The following is a 19,084-nucleotide window of genomic DNA, read 5'->3' as shown; positions in this document are numbered from 1 at the left end:
GCTAGATCTCTCATTGAAGTATTCATTGCTATCAATAATAAGCCTCCTTCGAGAACTGAGCACAGTCTCTTTAAAGTTGGAAAGGAAGAATGAAACAATCCCTTCTCAGGAGTTTGAGCCCCAAATTTTCAGCATTGTAGTACAAAATCTCACATTGAACAATTCATTGCCATCAATCAAAGCCTTTCTTCAAGAACTGACCACAGTCTCTTCAAAGTTGGAAAGGGAGAATGAAAATAACTATTTATTGTCAGCATTGTAGTACAAAACTTGCAAAATCTCACATTGAGCAATTCATTGCCACCAATGAAAGCCTTTCTTCAAGAACTGAGCACAGTCTCTTCAAAGTTGGAACGGGAGAATGAAAATAGCATTACATAGTACAAAACATGCAAGATCTCACATTGAGCAATTCATTGCCATCAATGAAAGCCTTTCTTCAAGAACTGAGCACAGTCTCATCAAAGTTGGAAAAAGAGAATGCAAGTAACTATTTTCTCTAAGAGCTTTCAGTCCTGAATCCTGGGATGCATTTCACAAAGCCTTTTTTTCAATGACAAATGACTTGAATCAGTGACAAATCTATTGATAACCAATCAGAAGCAAAGATTTCAGTAGCTTATAACAAAACCTGTCATGTGTCACTGATGACAAGTTTTGTGAAACGCCCCCAGCTGATCAATCCTTGTTCACCACAACATCAGTTTTCCGTAGCAGTCTCAGTTCGTTCTGTTCGTGCTTGATCCGCAGCTTTAGTATTTGCTCATGAAGGTCCATTCTGCATGCAACAAGGAGAAGAGTGAGATGATATAAATCATTTATTAAAGTCTGCACTAGTTTGGCCAGGAGGGATTAGACCTCCCTGCAAGGTCACTGAAATGTGGTTTTCTCATCAACATCAACAGGCACAGATAAGGCATTGTTTGCTATAAAGAGGGCACAAGTAGCTATAAGTAGTGCAGTGGGGCTTTAATGCAGTGGGGCTTTAATGCACTGTTTGTTGGATTGTAGAAGTATAGTCTACAAAATGTACATCAGAGAAACTAAGTAGTACCCTATCCCCTTCCAAAGGATATGGTGGAGTTGTCCTGGTATTACGATGGTATTGTTCAGGGACAGCTGCCATATAATTCTAAAATAGCATTCTACACCATAACAAATTCGAAAGGACAAATTTCAATGTACAGATACATGTAAATCTGAATGACTTTCTCTAGACCGAAATTTCTGTCTCTTTCGTTCATTAGCCTCTGATTTGGGTAGGGTTGGCTCCTCTCTTTAGAGACAGAAACCGACCTAAAGAGAGGAGCCGACCCTACCCAAATCAGAGGCTAACGAACAAAAGAGACAGACATTTTTCGGTCTAGACTTTCTCCACGAGGAAGTTACACAAACACAATTAGTAGGAAATAGTTATGGCGAAAGAGGAAGTTAAGTTTTTTATACTGCTTACCTATGTTCTTTGTTCTCTATCCCCATTCTTTCTAGCTTCATCTCATTCAGTCTTACTAAGGCTCGACCTGCAGATAAAGAACAAAATGAGAAATCAAACATTATTACACCTTGTATAAGGAAAATCTAATTCACTAAAGCCAAGAGCTAATGATGATGAATTTACATTTATGTCAACATTTTGGAGAAAAAAAATAGTGTGCTGGTAATATGCATTTATATTAATTTATTTAAATTCATACTAGAAATGCTGAAAGGAATATGGAACAATGAAAAGTGTTGTTTGTTTAATAAAAGAAGCTCCTTTTCCTTGTGTTTTCCATGGGACTTGTAGATACTCATAATGCTCATCACCTACATGTAACCACACCTCCACAATCCCACCCAAAAGAGCTGTAATTATCCCATTGTACCCATTTTTATTTCATCTATTTTATTCAAGGGGGGGGGGGGGACTCTTGAGTGTTGAAACTAAGACTTGATTTTATTTGTTTCCTTCCTTGGCTGGTTTGCTATGAATTGAATATTTCAAATACATTGTGCATCATACCAGCTCAGCCCCGAGAAGATATTTTACTTGCTTAAATTTGAAATACATGAAACAAAGAGCAATGATAGATTTTGGCTTGCCCCTGGCTTCACCCATTTTATACATTAAAATCCTAGTGCACAGCAGGGGAGTGTTTCACAAAGACTAACTTTAAGTTGGACTTAACTATGGCAGGCTGTTCATGCCACTAGTTCCTCTAACCACTCCTGGCATGGGACGTACAAATCATGGTCACAAATCTACATTTTTTGATAATTTATTATGGAAGGAGAAAATATCATCAAAAGATAAGATTTGAGAGACCAATGGTGAGAGCAACCAGTGGCATGAATGGCCTCATTGGCCTGCCATAGTTAAGTCCAACTTAAAGTTGATCTTAGTCTTTGTGAAACACTCCCCAGAGCAAGTATAGGCTGATTTCATGAATCATTTGTTTCTTGGAAAAATCTGGCAGTGATGAATAATACTTCAAGTGAACTATTAGTCATTACACTTGGTGTTCAGGAACATCACCCTTCAATTTTCATTTTCTTATTAGAATTGAAACTTCTTTATAATCACAAGAGCTTTATTAAAGATTTGTACAATAAACACAAAATTGCAATGATATGATTTTCATACTGTATTATTTCTTGTATTTTACCAGAACTCTTACCTTGTAGTATGAAAGCTACAGTATGCAACTTTGAATTGCAATGAATTCATGATTTTTGTAATAGTTTGAGAACAAAACATGGTCACAAAGCTTTAAACAAAAATTATCATAAGGGCACTTTCATTAGATTGTTCATTTCCAATGGAATTGTGCAAATATAAAAAGACATTCATTGATGCACATAATCCAAACATAATTTCTAAGGGCAATACAATAGGGTATTCATGCTTGCTGGATTTAATTGCTTGAAGTCTTTAGGATCATTTTACATGTTCATCCAGTACATGCATGCACACTTTAGATTTCAATCTATATTTGCCACTCTCGAGTCAGTCTTGAATCTCTCGACCATTGTGGGTACCCCAGTAGGAAGAAATTCCTTGAATGCTTGGGCGCCTTATCATGGCAGCTTGGCTAAAGCCGGGGTATTAATGTGATAGCAGGGCCCTCAGTGAGAAGTTGAGTACCGGTATTAATACTGATGAGACTATAGACCCTAGGTTTACAGGAAATATTATTTTTATCCTTATCATTCTCATTTTTATTATCAAAATTTGTGTTGTTGTTGTTATTTCTGTTGTTATTATTATTATCATATTCCTATGATGAGTATATTCCTTCTATACACAAGCGTTAAATGCTAAGCTATTTATACCTATTGTACCGTGTACCCCTTAATAAGTCACTGCAAACCACAGGCAGAGACAGGGTATCGTTAATAGAATACACAATGTAGTAAAGAAGTTACATTCATCAATTAGTTTTCATTGAAGGGTGAAACTGAGTCCAAACGCTCATATTACTACAACTTCCTCTCTACAATTAACATGGTTGACTGTGCAATTGTGCATCTATATTTAACCATCGAAACTACAGTATGTGGTGTAACTTTTGTTGTTAATGTGTAGGCATACAGTTATTGCATGTACAATATAAAGCTAGTCCAGATTCTGTCTGTTTTTACTTATTTTTTTCTTTCATCAATCATAATTTTCCCCTTCCTCATGCCCAACATAGAGCAGAATTCAAATTGCATACATTATTACTTGCCCTACCTATCAGCACGTATATTTTGATTTGCATTCTCACTATCTAAATACAATTATTCCAAGCAGGTAAATGAAATAATTACTATTGAGGAACTAGCTTTTAAAAGTATAAATTTTGGTTATATCACGAAAATGGCCTATTCTTTTGATTTGATTGGATGAATACTTGATAGCATGCTCTAGAACCTTTCTTTTCCTGATCTGTATAATGTAGGCCTCATGCATGGTTTACGGTACATACATGTATGTATTAATAATAATTATAGTGGAGTTTTGAATACCGATAGCGCTTTTGTCTGGCACATTGCCACTCCTGGCGCTCCATATTACCCTGGCTTTAGCATGGCTGCCATTACAGTGCTCGAGCATTTCAATCAATTGATCGTGGTTCACAGTCCAGAGACTTATCCACTGGACCGCAACATCTCTGTAAACAGTGCACTGGCTTTTAATAAACCATAATGATGATTTTATACTTTTATGGAACTTATTTTACAAGTCCTTTTGGCCTTACATGTATTTTAGTTCCTCTTTTCTTATTTTCGGCAGGTAAATTGCATGTTTTTGTTATTGTTTTTATATGAAGATGGAAATAAATGAACAAATAAACTTCACAACCTCGTTGACTAAAGAATGATAATAATTCATAATAATTAACAATTAATTACCTGATATATCATGCTCTAGGAAGAGCGAGTAGTACCGTTCAAAGTAATCTCTGTGTTTCCTCTGTAGCCATGATCTAACATCAGCGGCAGTCCACAGGTATACAGACTTCTTCACCCTGCTTGACTTCTACAGGGCAGGAGAGACAGAAAGGAGGACAGGCAATTAATTAAATAACATAGCCTTTTCTATAATTTCTTCAAATTTCTTCTAATCTACAAGTATCATCCTTTTCAATCCTTATGCCAGAGCTCCCTATGAACATACAGTACTAAACTATTATACTAAACACATTCCTAATCCTATTCATACATTGTAATTACTTCTTACTCTTAAACAGCAACCCTTACCAACCATAAGTATGCGAACAATAACGAGACAAACAATATTTGCCTGCTATACAACTGTAATGCAGGCACATAAGATCACTATATAAATTAAGGCTGTGCACAACAGTGTAATGAGGTACCCGAGTACACTCCCAGGCTTACAAGCGAATACTCAAATATTTGGACGCCGAGTCTTTTTTGAATTTTTTTATTTTCTTTTTATTTTTGGGTTGTTGTTTTTTTTTTGGGGGGGGGGGGGGATTTTGGATTTTTTTTGCCACCACCATACCACTGGAGCAGTATCCCAAGTCCATTGCCGAAAGCGCATGCAATTTTTTACATCGAGTTGCAGTTGAAGGCGTCGATTTAATAATAATAATAATAACAATCAATCCTGTTTTAAAAACCAAAGATGGCAGAATTTTCCTCCGAGTCCAAACAGAAATCCGGACATTTGGTCCCAGTTTCTGAGTCGTGAGTTTGACAGTGCTTGAGTTGGGAAACATTTTTACCGACGGTACTATGCAAGCGGCCGCCGCTCTCCCTGGCACGGGTTAGCGTCGGCCTGGACATTATTGTTTGTAGAAGGGGATCTGGACATACAATTAACAACTAAGCTATACATACATGTACATGTAGCCTTACCAAGTTTTGTAATATTTTAGGATGTGAAAAATGGATTCTTTGAGAATGTGGCATATCAAACCTTACATAGATAGAAGTTCAACATACAGTACATGTATTCAACAAGATTCAAGATTCAAGAGTCCTAATTCAAACAGTCCACCTTTCATTCTTGAGCTGCAAAAACACACACACACACACAAAAAAAATCAATTACAAGGGGTAAGAAAATTTTAGTTCTAGGAGTTTGTTTGGGACAAAAATCACATGTGAACTAACACTTTGGTTGCTTTATTTAAATATTTGCCTTTCTGCATGGCTGCTCATTTGCCAAACATGCACTCATGCTCAAAACAATGGGCAATTGACGGAGGGATTGCTAGTTTGTGCAACCCAATGGCTTTGCGAAATTACCCATGTACAGTCTTGATAATTAGTTCCATGAAAATGCTTTTAATATCGATATCAATCTTGCACTTGAAACAGTTAGATAATCTTTGACCCTTTAGATTTATCCCATGATAAATACAATGAGTGATTTCAAGTTTGGTGTTAGTGTTAGTGTTTAGAGCAGTCAAGAGCTCTTAAATCGAGCGGAGAATTTGCTGATGAAATTAAGAGCCCGATAACGATATCAAAATTGATAGCTTAACACCAGCCGTGACGTCACCACATACATGTACTTGATTTTACGACGATGATTTAAAAATAGTTCATCAAAACTAAAGGTATCATGAAAAGTACAGAATAAATTTACACCTATTTCTCTGGTCTTAGAAAATAACTAATTTTACAGAAAAGAATATATGAATTACCTGTTTCACATATTTTTATTTGATCGTCGGACAATAAATTGGCGTCGTTCGTGCGTTGACTGTGTGCGGGTACAACACTAACACCGAACTGGAAATCAACATTTGCTTAATCCCTAGGGGCTAGTGTTAGTGAAAAGGACATTTGTACGTAAAATATTAACACCAGCCACACCAGACAATTTTGCAAAATCGATAACACTAGCTACCGGAAGTTGAAGATATTCAGAGGTCAAAGCCTTAACACCAGCTGATTTCCATTTCAGTGTTTAGGCTGGTGTTAGTGTTTATTAAACACTAACACCAGCCTTAAACACCCAACTTGAAATCACTCAATGTGGCACAGGGAGATTATTTATGTGGCATAGACCTCTATAGAGCTACATGTACATAAAAAACTCGCTGACTACTGAATTTTTTTAACTCCCATAGGCTTAAAACAGGGACCACCGGTTCATGTAGGCAATGGGTTATTAAACATGGAAGTTCAATGTAACCCTCTCCTCATGTTCCAGAAATCCAAAAGAGAAACTAGGAGTAGAGTCTATAACAGACAATTTGAGTGCCAGATCATGGGATCTTTGGCCAGGAAAGGACTATAACAATTACACCGAGTAGCACAATGCAAAATATCTGACCTACATGTAGTTATATTGTGTGGGTGTTGTAAAGATAATAATTTTTTAAGCCTAACTTCCTTCTTGGGTATAATAAATGGAACCAATAGATATACATTGTACAAAATCAGTTCAGGAGAGAAGGCAGAAAACCCTATCATACTGATACCATGTGTACAATTCCTTTCTACAAGTTTTTTTCTTCCTGTCCTTTTTCTCCTTCTTCTTCTTCTACCATCATGGCACTACCACCACTATCTTCTCCTCGTCCTCCTCCTCCTCCTCCTCCTCCTCCTCCTCCTCCTCCTCCTCCCCCTCTCCTCCTCCTCTTCCTCTTCTTCCTCCTCCTCCTCCTCCTCCTCCTCCTCCTCCTCCTCCTCCTCTTCTCCTCCTCCTCCTCCTCCTCCCCTCCTCCTCCTCCTCCTCCCCCTCTCCTCCTCCTCTTCCTCTTCCTCCTCCTCCTCCTCCTCCTCCTCCTCCTCCTCCTCCTCCTTTTCTACTTCTTCTTTTTTTTGTCTCCTTTGTCTTTCTCAGAGATTCAGAGGTGTGATAAAAAATGTTTTCCACTGACTAGTCTAGTCCCTAGATTCTACTTTCTAGTTACAAAGTTTGGAGACTCACAACAAACGACTATTAAAGTTTTATGTAGGCCCCTATAAGAAAAAAGCATGACAAAGCTGGAGTGATAGTCATTTAGCATGATTAGTGTTAGACCGAAAATTTCTGTTTCTTTCGTTCGCTAGCCTCTGATTTGGGTAGGGTCGGCTCCTAAGACTAGAGAGGATCGAGAAGCTGACCCTACCCAATTCTGAGGCTAACGAACGAAAGAGACAGAAATTTCAGTCTACCGGTAGACTAGTTTAGTGCATAGTTTTAGTGAAACAATCATTACAATTTGTATGTAAAGGAATCAAATTCATAAGAATATATGCAAGAAGAGATATTGGAATACACAGGTAGAATGAATGATAATCATAGTTCATACAGAGTTCAGAGACTCAGACTCACCCATGCATCTGTGCATGGATGCAGTTTAGCCACGGCCACCCACTCAAGATCACGATCACCCTCACATTATTTTTTACACAATCACATTTTGGGACTATTTTTTTAGTTCAACTTCCTCACCTTGTTCAACCCACCACGTTGTAAGTTGCTGGTTCTACTATCCAAAGATCCATTTGACAGTCCAAGTTTTATTTTAGCATTGATGTCTGACCGGCCTCCATATCGTGGATTACTCATTTTGACGATAATAAATTAATAATTGCAACCAACCTAACAAATCTCTCAGGTTTGCTCGACTTGCTCAGTGCTTGCGCTGCATATAAAAATACATACAAAGCTGTGTACGCACTTCTTGTATTTTGTGAGTATGGAGCGCCGTGTGTGTCTACAAACATAATCTGCATTCCATAACAAAATACATGTAGGCCTACAAGAAAATTGAATCATTTGAGATGGTCTTAATGGGGGGGGGGGGGGGGGGGGGTGCCTACGGGAGGGGCATTAAAAGGGTGAATTAACCCTCCCCGTTTCCCCAAATCAATGCCTGTTTAATTCGCATTTCAGTAACGGTGGAGGTCAGGAGCGTCGCGTCGGAAGCAGTTTGGGACCGGGGGGGGGGGGGGCGTCATTTTTTTTTCTGCAGCACAGATTGGGGCTTTTTTTTAAAAAAGAGGTCTTGATTTAACCCTAACCCTAACCCTAACCCTAACCCTAAACTTTCCCATAGGCTCAACACGCACATAACGCGACGGGGGGGGGGGGGGGGGGGACAAACATCCCAAGGGGCTGTATACCTTCCATGAAGTAGTCGTTAGTTTTTTCCCATTCCTCGTTTGCTATTGTCTTTTTCTTTTACTTTTGCACTCAATTATTTAAGTATGTAACACTGTAGTTGTAACATTATTTATACAAATTTGAAAATGATCCTATTTGTTTGAATTATAATCAATAACATTTGAATGTACGCAAGATGAGGGGGGGGGGGTGTAGGCTGCAAATATTGACCCAGATTAATTAACGTTCAAATAAACGTTTATTCGTGCATAATCATTTGATAATTCTGTCACTGTTTAAATTAAAGTTCAGGGCCTTTTTAAAAAAATTACGTTTTGTCCATGGTATTGAAAAGTAAAATCCGACTTGTAAAAAACGTATGTTTTCTCACCTTAGCGGGGGGGGGGGGGGGGGGTACTCAGATTTGGTTTAGACGGGGGTGTGCCGCTGAAGCCTCAAAACCCCAACCTATTTTAGGGTCATTTTTGCAATTTTTTCTCTAAGTAGGGCCCTTTTTTCAAAATTTTGAAAATTTTGAAAAACGGACCCATGTAATTCAGGGGTATTTTTGTTGAAAATGGGACCCATGTTTTAATAGGGATTTTTTTGTGTGTGAAAAAGTTACCCATTAGAGTGGCACACCCCCGTAATATGCCCTAGCCGAAGTATGAGGCATACTTAATTTTGCATTCATTCTAAGTTGAAGCCATCAAAATGCCTTTTCAATAGTATGAATTATTGCGAAACAGAAAAATCTCATAATATTTTGATTATATTCATCTTTCTCTTTCATGACTTTTTTCCTTCCTTCTCTACTGTTCAAGTCCTGGCATATTCCTCTACAACTTCTATTTTCAAAAATTTCATCGCTACTTTGTAAACTCCCTCAGTTTTATCTAATACCTAATACTTGAGAGTCAGAGAAGAGAAGTGAATGACATGTTATATGATTGAAATTTGTATTCTTCTGCCGGTTCATACTTTTTCATTTTGTATATACGTTATAGAAATTCTACAAATTCATCATTATTTCCTCTTCTTCCTCTTCCTCTTTTTCTTCTTCTCCTTCTTCTTTTTCTTCCTGTACTTGTTATCATTTCTATCATCAGTTAAATGTTGTTGTTATTATTATCTTTAATAAGTAATTATTTTTATTTTCCTTATCTGTCTGTAAATATTACTATTTTAACTTATTCATTTTGTACATGTCTGTAGGGGACCCCACTAGAAATAAGCTCTCGAGCTTTCGTGGGTTATCCTGTTCAAGCTTACTTATATCTGTTTTGATTGTGTGTTGGAAGCTTGTCGAATAAAAATCAATCAATCAATCAATCAATCAAAAAGTCAATAAATGCTCCAGCCTAGAAAGAGGATAAGAGAAAAGAAGAACGTAAGATGAGGAAAGAGAGAAAAAAAAAGAAGAAAAAAAGAAAATATAAAAAAAAAAAAAAAAAAAGAAAGAAAGAAAGAAAGAAAAAAAGGCCGAAGAAATAGAAAAAGAAAGAAGAAAGAAAATGACCCCCAAAAAGAAAGAAAGAAAAGGATAGAAATACATGTCATAACAAGAAAAAAGAAAATGGGGGAAATACCAAACGGTCTTTTCTTCAGAAAATGAAATCAAACGTTATCTCGCCCTCTATCGTTTGGATTGCGCAACATAACAAAAATAAGAAACCCTCGTCACGTAATAAATGATAACAAAGCAGGAGCAGAAAATGGCTGAAAGGTACTCTAATTTCCGTGCTTCTTTTTAATGAAATGCTATTAAGGTATTAATGTGTGTTTTAGTTAAATAATTGCTAATTGAATTGACTGAAATTTTGTTCTGTTTTGTTCTTTGCAGCAACGCCAAGAAGGAGGAAGGCGAAGGCGAAGCCGGAGGGAATTGGTGGGGCATGGGTGGACTGTTGAAAACTGTGCAGGAAAAGGTAGCAATAACAATGACAATTTTAAGTCGTTATCATCATTTTTGACATTAATGAAAAGGATATATTTAGCTTATAGCTTACTTTATTATTAAATAGCACTACTAATTTTGTAAGAGGTTTAACTTTGTGGAAACAGTAAGATCAGAGAAGCAGTTTGCTGAAGTTTAAGATTGATTAAATTAGTCTATCATTTCAAAATACATCAGTGTTCGTTGACAACATTTATGATGTTTTGTCAAAGTGAAATTGTGAAGAACCTTGCCTCGCAAGTGGGTTAACATGGTCAACAATCTGTGACTTACTCAATCATTAAGGAGACCTAGATCTACATGTAGGCCTAGTATGAAGTATGATTGCAATAATCAGATAATTATTATATTCCTCTCGTGCTTAAATCTGAAGAGTAATTGTGCACAAGAATCTCATTAAAAATTGAGGAAGACTTGCAAGAACAATATCTAACGTTAGATGTCTTTGCATATGTGAACTGCACCATTTTGATATAACAAAGCACACAGCCAAGTGAGCCAACACTATTTTTGTTATACATAGTATACTTGTGAGAACAAAAGTAAAACACCAATGAGCGATGAGAAGAGTCTTCTTACATGTATCTAAGTAATTTTATCCACAATCCTCAAAATAGGTTAAAAATAAAATCCCAAACAGTGTGTGCAGTGAATGAGTGAACCTTAGTTTTTGCAATGTCAAATTGACACCAGTGCCACCTTTTTTGTGAAAAATGACATTGTTCTTACTCAAATTTTGATGCATGAGATTTTCTGCACACTTATTCTTTAGGATAAGACTAGGTTAAGAAAGATGAGATCAGACATTAGGGGAATACGATTGAAAATTGTTGTCTTGAAGTTAAAGATTTAGTGCAAAAACAAATAATTTTTATTTTCTTTTATCCTCAAGTGGGGTTTTTATTTCCATGATTTTAACACATATTTACATTAATAACTGAAATTTTGGCATGAGTGTCTATCACTGTAAAACTTGAAAAGTTGATCTTTGTTGTTTCTTTTGTTAAATTGTGCAGTTATGCACGTTCATAGTCCAGGACATTGTGCTGAATTTGACATTTGACTTCTCATACTTTGTTTGCAAAAGGTATGATAAGGTAGCATAATATCTTGTTATGTCTAGATCTACAGTATTGCTTGAAGAAAAGTAGACACATTACCATCTAGTCACACAAAAGTCTATGGAAGTGACACAGTGTGAGAGTGTCTACTTTATTTTAAGCACTACTGTAGGTACATGTACTTACAATATACTCAATTACTCATATTTTTCCTCCCATAGTCCGGCAGTGCTTGGGTTCAGATGAGAAGGGATCTGGGTGAATTTGGAACTACCATCCAGAGGGACACTGCCCAAGCAGCTGCATCAACCGCTACACTCATCAGGGATCAACTAAAGGTTCATTTTTATTTCCAATTATTTTACCCCCCCCCCCCCCACCCCCTTCTCCCCTTTACTGGTATATCTGCCTGCCTGTCTGTCGCTTCCCTCCCATTATCTGTATCTTTGTGTGTGTTTCTCCTCTTCTCCTCTCTCTCTCTCTCCCCTCACCCCTCTCTCTCTCTCCTCACCCCCCCTCTCTCTCTCTCTCTCTCCTCACCCCCTCTCTCTCTCTCGCCCTTTCTCTCTCGCCCCCTCTCTCTCGCCCCCTCTCTCTCCCCCTCTCTCTCTCCCCCTCTCTCTCTCCCCCTCTCTCTCTCCTCCCTCCTCTCTCGCTGTATGCTTTTGCACATTATTAGCATTGTGATGAAAAGAATTTATACGTACCTTTGCAAGTTTAAAGTACATGTAGTTTTCACTAATGAAGAGTTTGTTGTTTTAAATCTTCTGCACAATACATGTTCACTACTCATGGTTTTCATTAAAGAGTGTGCTTCAGGATTTTGCTCATGTAGTCTGATATACAAATGATTTGTGATGCCGCGGGTACATTACTGAACCGAATGATTGACAAGAATTGTCAAGTTCATTATCTGGCTCCTTGTGACATAACAGAGTGCAGTGCTTAAAAACCGTAGGCGGCTTTTTTGGCGTCGGTTTACTGTGCCATATCTGAAACTTTTTCTCAGATTCTGAAACAAAATCGCAAGCCTTTGGGTGCCAAAACATGGGTCGGTCGGTCGGAAAAGTTTTTTTGTTTTTTGTTGCCCTCTTTGAGCCGATATTTTTCAAATTTGAATGTTGTTGTTTTGTTCCTCTTTTTTTTCCCGCCCTCTTTTGGCAATACATGTGTTTCAACGTCATCATTCCATTGATATCTTTTTCACCTCGTAATTATCCATGGTTTGCACGAGTGAGAATTTTGGAATAATTTGATTTTAACAAACAAAATACATATTTTTTTGATTCATTAATAAAAAAAATCTAAAAAATTGTTGTTTTTTTTTTTAAATGCCGACCGTACATTTTCAGATTTTTGGGTCGGTCGCAAAACAACAAGTTTTTATTTTAGGCCTTATAAACCTTTAGGTCAGTCAGGAACCCCATGACTTTTACAAGCCAATCACCTGTCTGATTATCAAGATATTTATGATTGGAAATCAAAATTTCATTTTGCGTTTTCCTAACAGTTTTCATAACACTACAGTCTATATTGGGAAAAACGAGTATGGTAAAACCAGTTACTCTAAGATTTTTACATTTTTTGAGGCACTTCATGATCATTTTGAAGCGCAATTTTTTTAGGGCTTCAATATTACACCATATCAAAGACACTGATAACATGTAGGGCCATGCATCTCAGATTTAATATTATTAAACGATGCCTTTAATGTACAATTTTTACACCAGGTTCAAGAAGGAGAGGATGAAGAGAATGAAGATGTGACGACAACGGCTCGGATGAAGGTTGGTTTCTCCAAGCTCTTGACGGGTCTCTCTCAGAGTCTCACTCCAACTGAAGGCAGCGCCTCTCCAAGGGACGATGATGTTCCCATGGGTCGGAAGGATCCTCACATCTTTGATAAAGCCAGAGTAAGTACAGACAGGCTTCTGAGCAGGCATTTGGGTACCTTTGGGCTAAACTGAGTGAAATGTAGCCTAAACGCAAGGGGGAGGGGGGGGGGGGGGGGTTGGGGTTAATGAAAACTTATATTACTAATATTGCTGGTTAATGAATATGAACGATATAAGAATAGAGTTGTCATGGTCTTGTGGGTATGTGGATGAAGTGGTTTGCTTTCAAGTCTCAGTACTTTGTACATGTAGGTGCCTTGCACATGCCCTGGGATGTATACGAATACATCATAAATGCAGCCCATTTTTAAACAGCGTTTCATTTCATTAAAAGATTTTAGAAATAAGTGGAAAAATATGGGATATGGCTGCTGCATAGAAAGCTTGATTTGTGACCATCAATTTTGAATGAGAATTGACCGGATTTTCCTTTGCTTTAGGCACGCCTTCACGCAATGCAGACAGACCCTACCACCTACTGCAGCGATCCAGACGGTGTTCCAGAGTTCAAAGAATGGATGGAGTCCTTCAATGTGGAGAACTTCAAGGGAGAGATATCAGAACTGTTGGTAGTAAACACCGATGTGAGAGCACTCTACACTAAACTGGTAAGGACATTTTTTTAAGGTGTTATATTTGGTGTTCCTGGGCCCGTTGCATAAAACTAATACCATTGATGGTAACTTTGCCATCAATGGCAACTACCATGGTAACAGGGCTCAACAACCAATCAAAATCAAGGTTTCCATGGTAGTTGCCATTGATGGCAAAGTTACCATCAATAGTAAGTTTTGTGCAACGAGGACAAAGAAGAGTCAAGAAGTATATACCAAACTGGCAATTGAATTGGACTGTAATGTGAATAGTGCATCGTGTAAATTACTGAGCACCGGAAAGGTTAAAACTGTCACACAGGTGTTGAATTTGGTGATTAGTTAGTAAGCAAATAATTACCGTTGGTGAAGGTGATGGGACAAACTATCACTTCCGAGGCGATCTGGATGTAGCTATCTTTCCGAAGCGAAGCTGAGGAAAGATAGCGTATATATTCTGATCGACGAGGAAGTGATAGTTTGCCATCGCCTGAAAACCAAAAGGTGATTATTTGCTTTATATTCCACATCTAAAACAATTTAATTGCAAACAGAAAAGGACGTGTATGCATCTACATAAAAGACACCTAGGCCCAAATTCACACCAAAAAAGTTTAAGTTTAACCCAACCCCTTGAGGGTAAGGTGCGCGCATGTGTTTTCTTTAATTGCGCTCATTGGTAATGCGCGCTGAATTACGCCTGTTTTAGTGCCTGCTTCAGTGAAAGTGCGTTGCCCTTTGTAGATAGTACCTCTATCTTCAATGAAAGTGCGTTGCACTGTGTAGATAGTACTACTAGTACTACTATCTACACAGTGTAACAAACTTTTCGCTTCTCCCATCAATAATGGACGAACTATCTTTCCTCACATGATTTACTTTTCACCAATCGTAGAGCAAGATTCTTAGTATGTGGGATATAGTACCTATTATAGAGTACTCTTACGACTCTACACCTCACTGTCAATAACTGAGACACAAAGTGTTATTCTAGCACCTAGTTACTGTACCGGTACTCCATATATCAAAATTGTAGATGCTCTGTTACAGGCTGTTACATTTGGTTTGACATTAATATCTAGTGAAGAGTTCTCAACACCAAACTTAGTAGGACTATAGGGCAAGGTGTTACATTGGATAAGTAGAGTATTCTACATCAAAATGGGAAGGACTTAAAAAACAGCGTAATTTCATTGGGTGATTATACTTGTAAAATTAGTGCTCCTATCATCAGGCTCTTCAAAGTTTGTGAATACAAGTATAATTCTTTGATTCGTATGATCTTAGTGCATATAATAGGAGCTAACTTTTGTAAAATGGGTATTTATCAGCTTACATGTATCAGAAGAGTAAATTACGAGGGGTCAGTGACACAAAGACGCAACTCCATTTTGGCCATTTTGAGAAAAAGTGGTTTATGTGTCACTGAGCACTTGGGCCTTTAGAAGTTAAGTCTACGTTACACTAGCCATTGACTTCAATGGGGTGTTGGTGGAGTTAAGTCTTTGTGTTTCCTGGAAAGCCCACATTTTTCTGAACATTTTGATATCAAATACTCATTTTGGCAAAATATGGATTTACGTCTTTGTGTCACTGACCCCTCAATGGATTTCATTTTTCTATTTTGTAACAAGGTACCGGCAGCTGTATCTCATGTCGAGTTCTGGGGCCGATATTTCTACCGGGTGCAGCAGCTGAGGGAGGATGAAAACCGGCGGAGAGCCCTGAAGGAAAGAGCGGACATGACATCATCACAGAAATTTGAAGAGGAAGATCTCGGATGGGGTGACGAAGGTCTGATTTATGTTTGTAAAAACCATAGAATGTTGATAATTTCTGGAGAGTTCCAGATTCGTGAGAGCTTCTGTGTTGCAAAATTACAACAATCAAATTTTGTAGTACATGTATGTGTATAGGGACTGTTTGTGGAAGTGTCTGCTGCAAGAATTCCATTTAGTAATGATTATGGGAATTCTCTTGTTTCTAGTAGGTGGATGTTCTTTGTAAATGTCATTCATCGTAAGTAGAGTCATTTCTAGTAGGGGTTAAAGGTATTACAAAGTTTTGGGAAATTTCGAAAAATGGGTGGATAGTGATTCTTTACAATTTTGATATATTTGAATGCCCCTGTGGATGTAATAAAAGCACTAGAAATTTTAGCTCTAAAACGCTTCTGTTTTCGAGAAAAATTGAATATAAAGATTTACCGGTGCTCCCGGTAAATTTTGATAAACTTCAAATAGCTCCTACGGCCGTACTATGGTAGCTACGACCATGAAAATCTCAGAATATGTAGTTGTGGTATATAATTTGCGAACGGGAATAGCTAGTCGGTCGATATCAGTCAAGAAACATTGTTTTATAGCTTAATTAATTTCTTGACCTTGAGAGGGAGCTATACAACATAAAGTGATTATTATTTATATTTTCATAACTTAAGACTCGATTTCGACCGCGACGACGATCACTGAATATTGTAGGATCACATATGCTTCCAATATGTTCATTTGAACCAAATTCATGACTCCATACCAAAACTTTGTATTACCTTTAATTTAATTATTTCTACCATCAGCATCAGTTTCAGTTGATGCTTATGCATAGCATTTTATAGAGGACAGTTAAGGGCAGGCTGTTAAACCATGTTTACATTTACTTACTCATTTATTCGCGTTATCCACTTATCTGTGTGCTAAAAGAGAATAGTAGTATGCTTAAGTATGCTTTAAAAACAAACCTCAGAACAAAAGAAAGACAGCAATGACCAATACATATTTAACAACATATTATTATTCCTTTTCACAGATGACACATGGGACACTGTACCTGATGCCTTGAAGAACCAATCTGGAGTAGAGAAATTTGTTGTCCTACCTGAAGACACCGACAAGGAATCGTCAGGGGCCTCCTCTACTGAACATCAAACAGAATCACGTACGGACCAACCAACGGAATCAAATACGGACCAACAAACGGAATCACCAATGTCAAGGATCGCTGAAACGGACTCGAGCGAACGACAACCATCTCATTTGTCGTCGTCACCTGTTGATAAACGGAAATCAAAAGAATGTGAAGACGATAAACCTACGGACCCTGTACCTGAATGTGACAGTGTAACGAAAGTGGACCAGGACCCGAGTAGACCAGAACCCGAACCAGCCAGCCAAACAAGTGTACTTGAATCTAGTCCTAGTCCTGTCGTTGAAAAGGAATCGGAACCTGCTGCGCCCATCCAAACACACCAAGTGTCTTCCACGCCAGATGAATCTATACCTGAAGCGCCCTCAACCGCAGCAGACTTGCAAAGGACAGTTGGGGTGGAGGAAGAGGGGTCGAAGGTTAAAGTTGATGAACTCCGGCTTGAAGGATTGACCATTCAGACAGAGGGTAAACAGGATGACAGTAAGGCAGAGACGGCAAAGGCTATGGAACAGACATCACCAGTGGCATCGGAAGCAAGCAATAGAGGTGAAAATTGTATATCTCTTTACACATAATCAAGCAATTAGTTCAATTTATATCATTTCTGTATAGTGTTTTCTCTTTCAGCAAGCTAAAACGTCTTTGACATGTTACACTGATGGACATTTTTGTTCTCACAAAATAGCTACTTCATTTCTCGTGAATCAGGTACAGGATTTGAACTGAGCTTAGGTCAAGTATTTGCAAAAAGAGCTTTTCTTTTAGGTCACAATTTAAGTTAATGAGGTGAAACAAGACAGAACAAAACCATAAACAGAAGAAATGAAAAGAAATCATAGTGCCCAAAATTAATGTACTTGTGGTTTATGTTTTTAAAACTCAGCTATCAGCTATAACCATTCAGACATTTGTATTGTGCAATGGGGATCGGGGAGCAGGCATAGGATGTAATTACAGCCTCACGCAAGCAGATGTTTGCTATGCAATATCAATAGTCACGTGAGGCCATTTTTAACAGAGTACATGTAAGAATGCATTGCTATCCCTTGCCCAATGGAACTTTCGTGCCAGTATAAATATTTCCTGTATTTAGAGCTTAGATGCATTGCCTTGCATTTCTGCTTTTAAAGATAAACTTGAGTTCTGGTAAAAAAAGAAAATGAATTCTCACAGAATCAAACAAAACTTACACTGAATGTTAAAGATTACAAATAAATGTCAATGCCAAACAATTTTGGTAGAAAATGTATACTGGCTGAGTAATGGGCATAGAAAGATAAAGAAATCAGGGTAAGTAGCCCGACACCATTTGTGTAGTCCCATATACACCTTTCTGTGTACAGTGCTTGTTACTATGCCAAGACCGGGCCAAATTTATTATGTTTTAATGACTCCAGAACCTTGCAGTACACAACAATACTTTCTTGCTACATGATCTACTTTTTCTGATCCATTCCACATCTTTTTTTCACAATGCAACCGCATGACCAGAACTTAACTTTATCTTTAATGTATATATTCAATGGATTCCCTTCTCTCACAGAATCGAGTCTAAGTGACGACTGGGAGAAGGACTTTGATGACATCGAGGTGACGGAGGAAGACCTCAAGAACGCTTCGGTCAAGCTCTCCTTGGGAGCAGTGGGCGATGATGATTTAGACGAGGATTGGGAGAGCTGGGAGTGACCAAAGGAAATCTCGCAAAGTGTTTTGAGTGGTCAAGCTTACTTCACAAGCAATGGACAATGATCATCTGGACGATTCGGAAACCCGAGATCGATAACTCTGCCAAGATTTTCATGAGTGACATCTCGTCTGCTTGGAGCCAGAACGGCATTAACCCATTGGGTGGTATTCTCGAAAGTGGACTAACTTTAGTCCATGGTTTAATCCTCCGACTAAGTATGGAATACCAAGTGTCCATATGAATATGTTTTTGAATAATTTAATCTGTCACTAAATTAAAATAAAATGTAATTACATAATTAATATACAACAATATAACTATGATATAATTATGTTATCATAGTTATTTAGGGACATATCAAATTATTCAAAATATATTCATATTGACACTTTGGCATTCCCTACTTAGTCAGTGGATTAAACCATGGACT

General features: G+C 37.8%; 2 protein-coding genes across 2 annotated transcripts; one reads left to right on the top strand and one right to left on the bottom strand.

Annotated features, from left to right (window-relative positions):
* Positions 1-652: 652 nt before the first annotated feature.
* On the bottom strand, positions 653-8,055 carry LOC115918139 (sterile alpha motif domain-containing protein 12-like). Its single transcript, XM_030982989.1, has 4 exons — positions 7,883-8,055; positions 4,375-4,501; positions 1,454-1,520; positions 653-778 (listed from the first exon to the last, which is right to left on the bottom strand). The coding sequence occupies exons 1-4, from the start codon at positions 7,997-7,999 to the stop codon at positions 679-681; spliced, it is 411 nt and encodes a 136-aa protein (XP_030838849.1). The 5' UTR covers positions 8,000-8,055; the 3' UTR covers positions 653-678.
* Positions 8,056-10,191: 2,136 nt separating this feature from the next.
* LOC591934 (BSD domain-containing protein 1) lies at positions 10,192-18,875 on the top strand. Its single transcript, XM_030982988.1, has 8 exons — positions 10,192-10,262; positions 10,380-10,464; positions 11,776-11,892; positions 13,285-13,467; positions 13,890-14,057; positions 15,677-15,836; positions 16,848-17,513; positions 18,511-18,875. Exons 1-8 carry the CDS (start codon positions 10,228-10,230, stop codon positions 18,651-18,653), a joined length of 1,557 nt encoding a protein of 518 aa, XP_030838848.1. The 5' UTR covers positions 10,192-10,227; the 3' UTR covers positions 18,654-18,875.
* Positions 18,876-19,084: the final 209 nt, after the last annotated feature.

Source organism: Strongylocentrotus purpuratus, unplaced genomic scaffold (genome assembly GCF_000002235.5).
Source record: "Strongylocentrotus purpuratus isolate Spur 01 unplaced genomic scaffold, Spur_5.0 spur5_scaffold_13, whole genome shotgun sequence".
Classification (NCBI taxonomy): Eukaryota; Metazoa; Echinodermata; class Echinoidea; order Camarodonta; family Strongylocentrotidae; genus Strongylocentrotus; species Strongylocentrotus purpuratus.
The sequence above is the reverse complement of the archived record's forward strand: the minus strand, read 5'-3'. Positions and strand labels throughout refer to the sequence as shown.

What these genes read in the sequence shown, in the direction of transcription:
- LOC115918139 (XM_030982989.1), bottom strand. Translation starts at nt 7,999, where the DNA reads ATGAGTAATCCACGATATGGAGGCCGGTCAGACATCAATGCTAAAATA. An exon ending in AACGTGGTGGGTTGAACAAG is followed by an intron (nt 4,502 to 7,882) that starts GTGAGGAAGTTG and finishes CCTGCCCTGTAG; the next exon opens with AAGTCAAGCAGGGTGAAGAA. An exon ending in ATAGAGAACAAAGAACATAG is followed by an intron (nt 779 to 1,453) that starts GTAAGCAGTATA and finishes TGTTGCATGCAG; the next exon opens with AATGGACCTTCATGAGCAAA.
- LOC591934 (XM_030982988.1), top strand. Translation starts at nt 10,228, where the DNA reads ATGATAACAAAGCAGGAGCAGAAAATGGCTGAAAG. An exon ending in TCATCAGGGATCAACTAAAG is followed by an intron (nt 11,893 to 13,284) that starts GTTCATTTTTAT and finishes TTTTTACACCAG; the next exon opens with GTTCAAGAAGGAGAGGATGA. An exon ending in ACATCTTTGATAAAGCCAGA is followed by an intron (nt 13,468 to 13,889) that starts GTAAGTACAGAC and finishes CCTTTGCTTTAG; the next exon opens with GCACGCCTTCACGCAATGCA.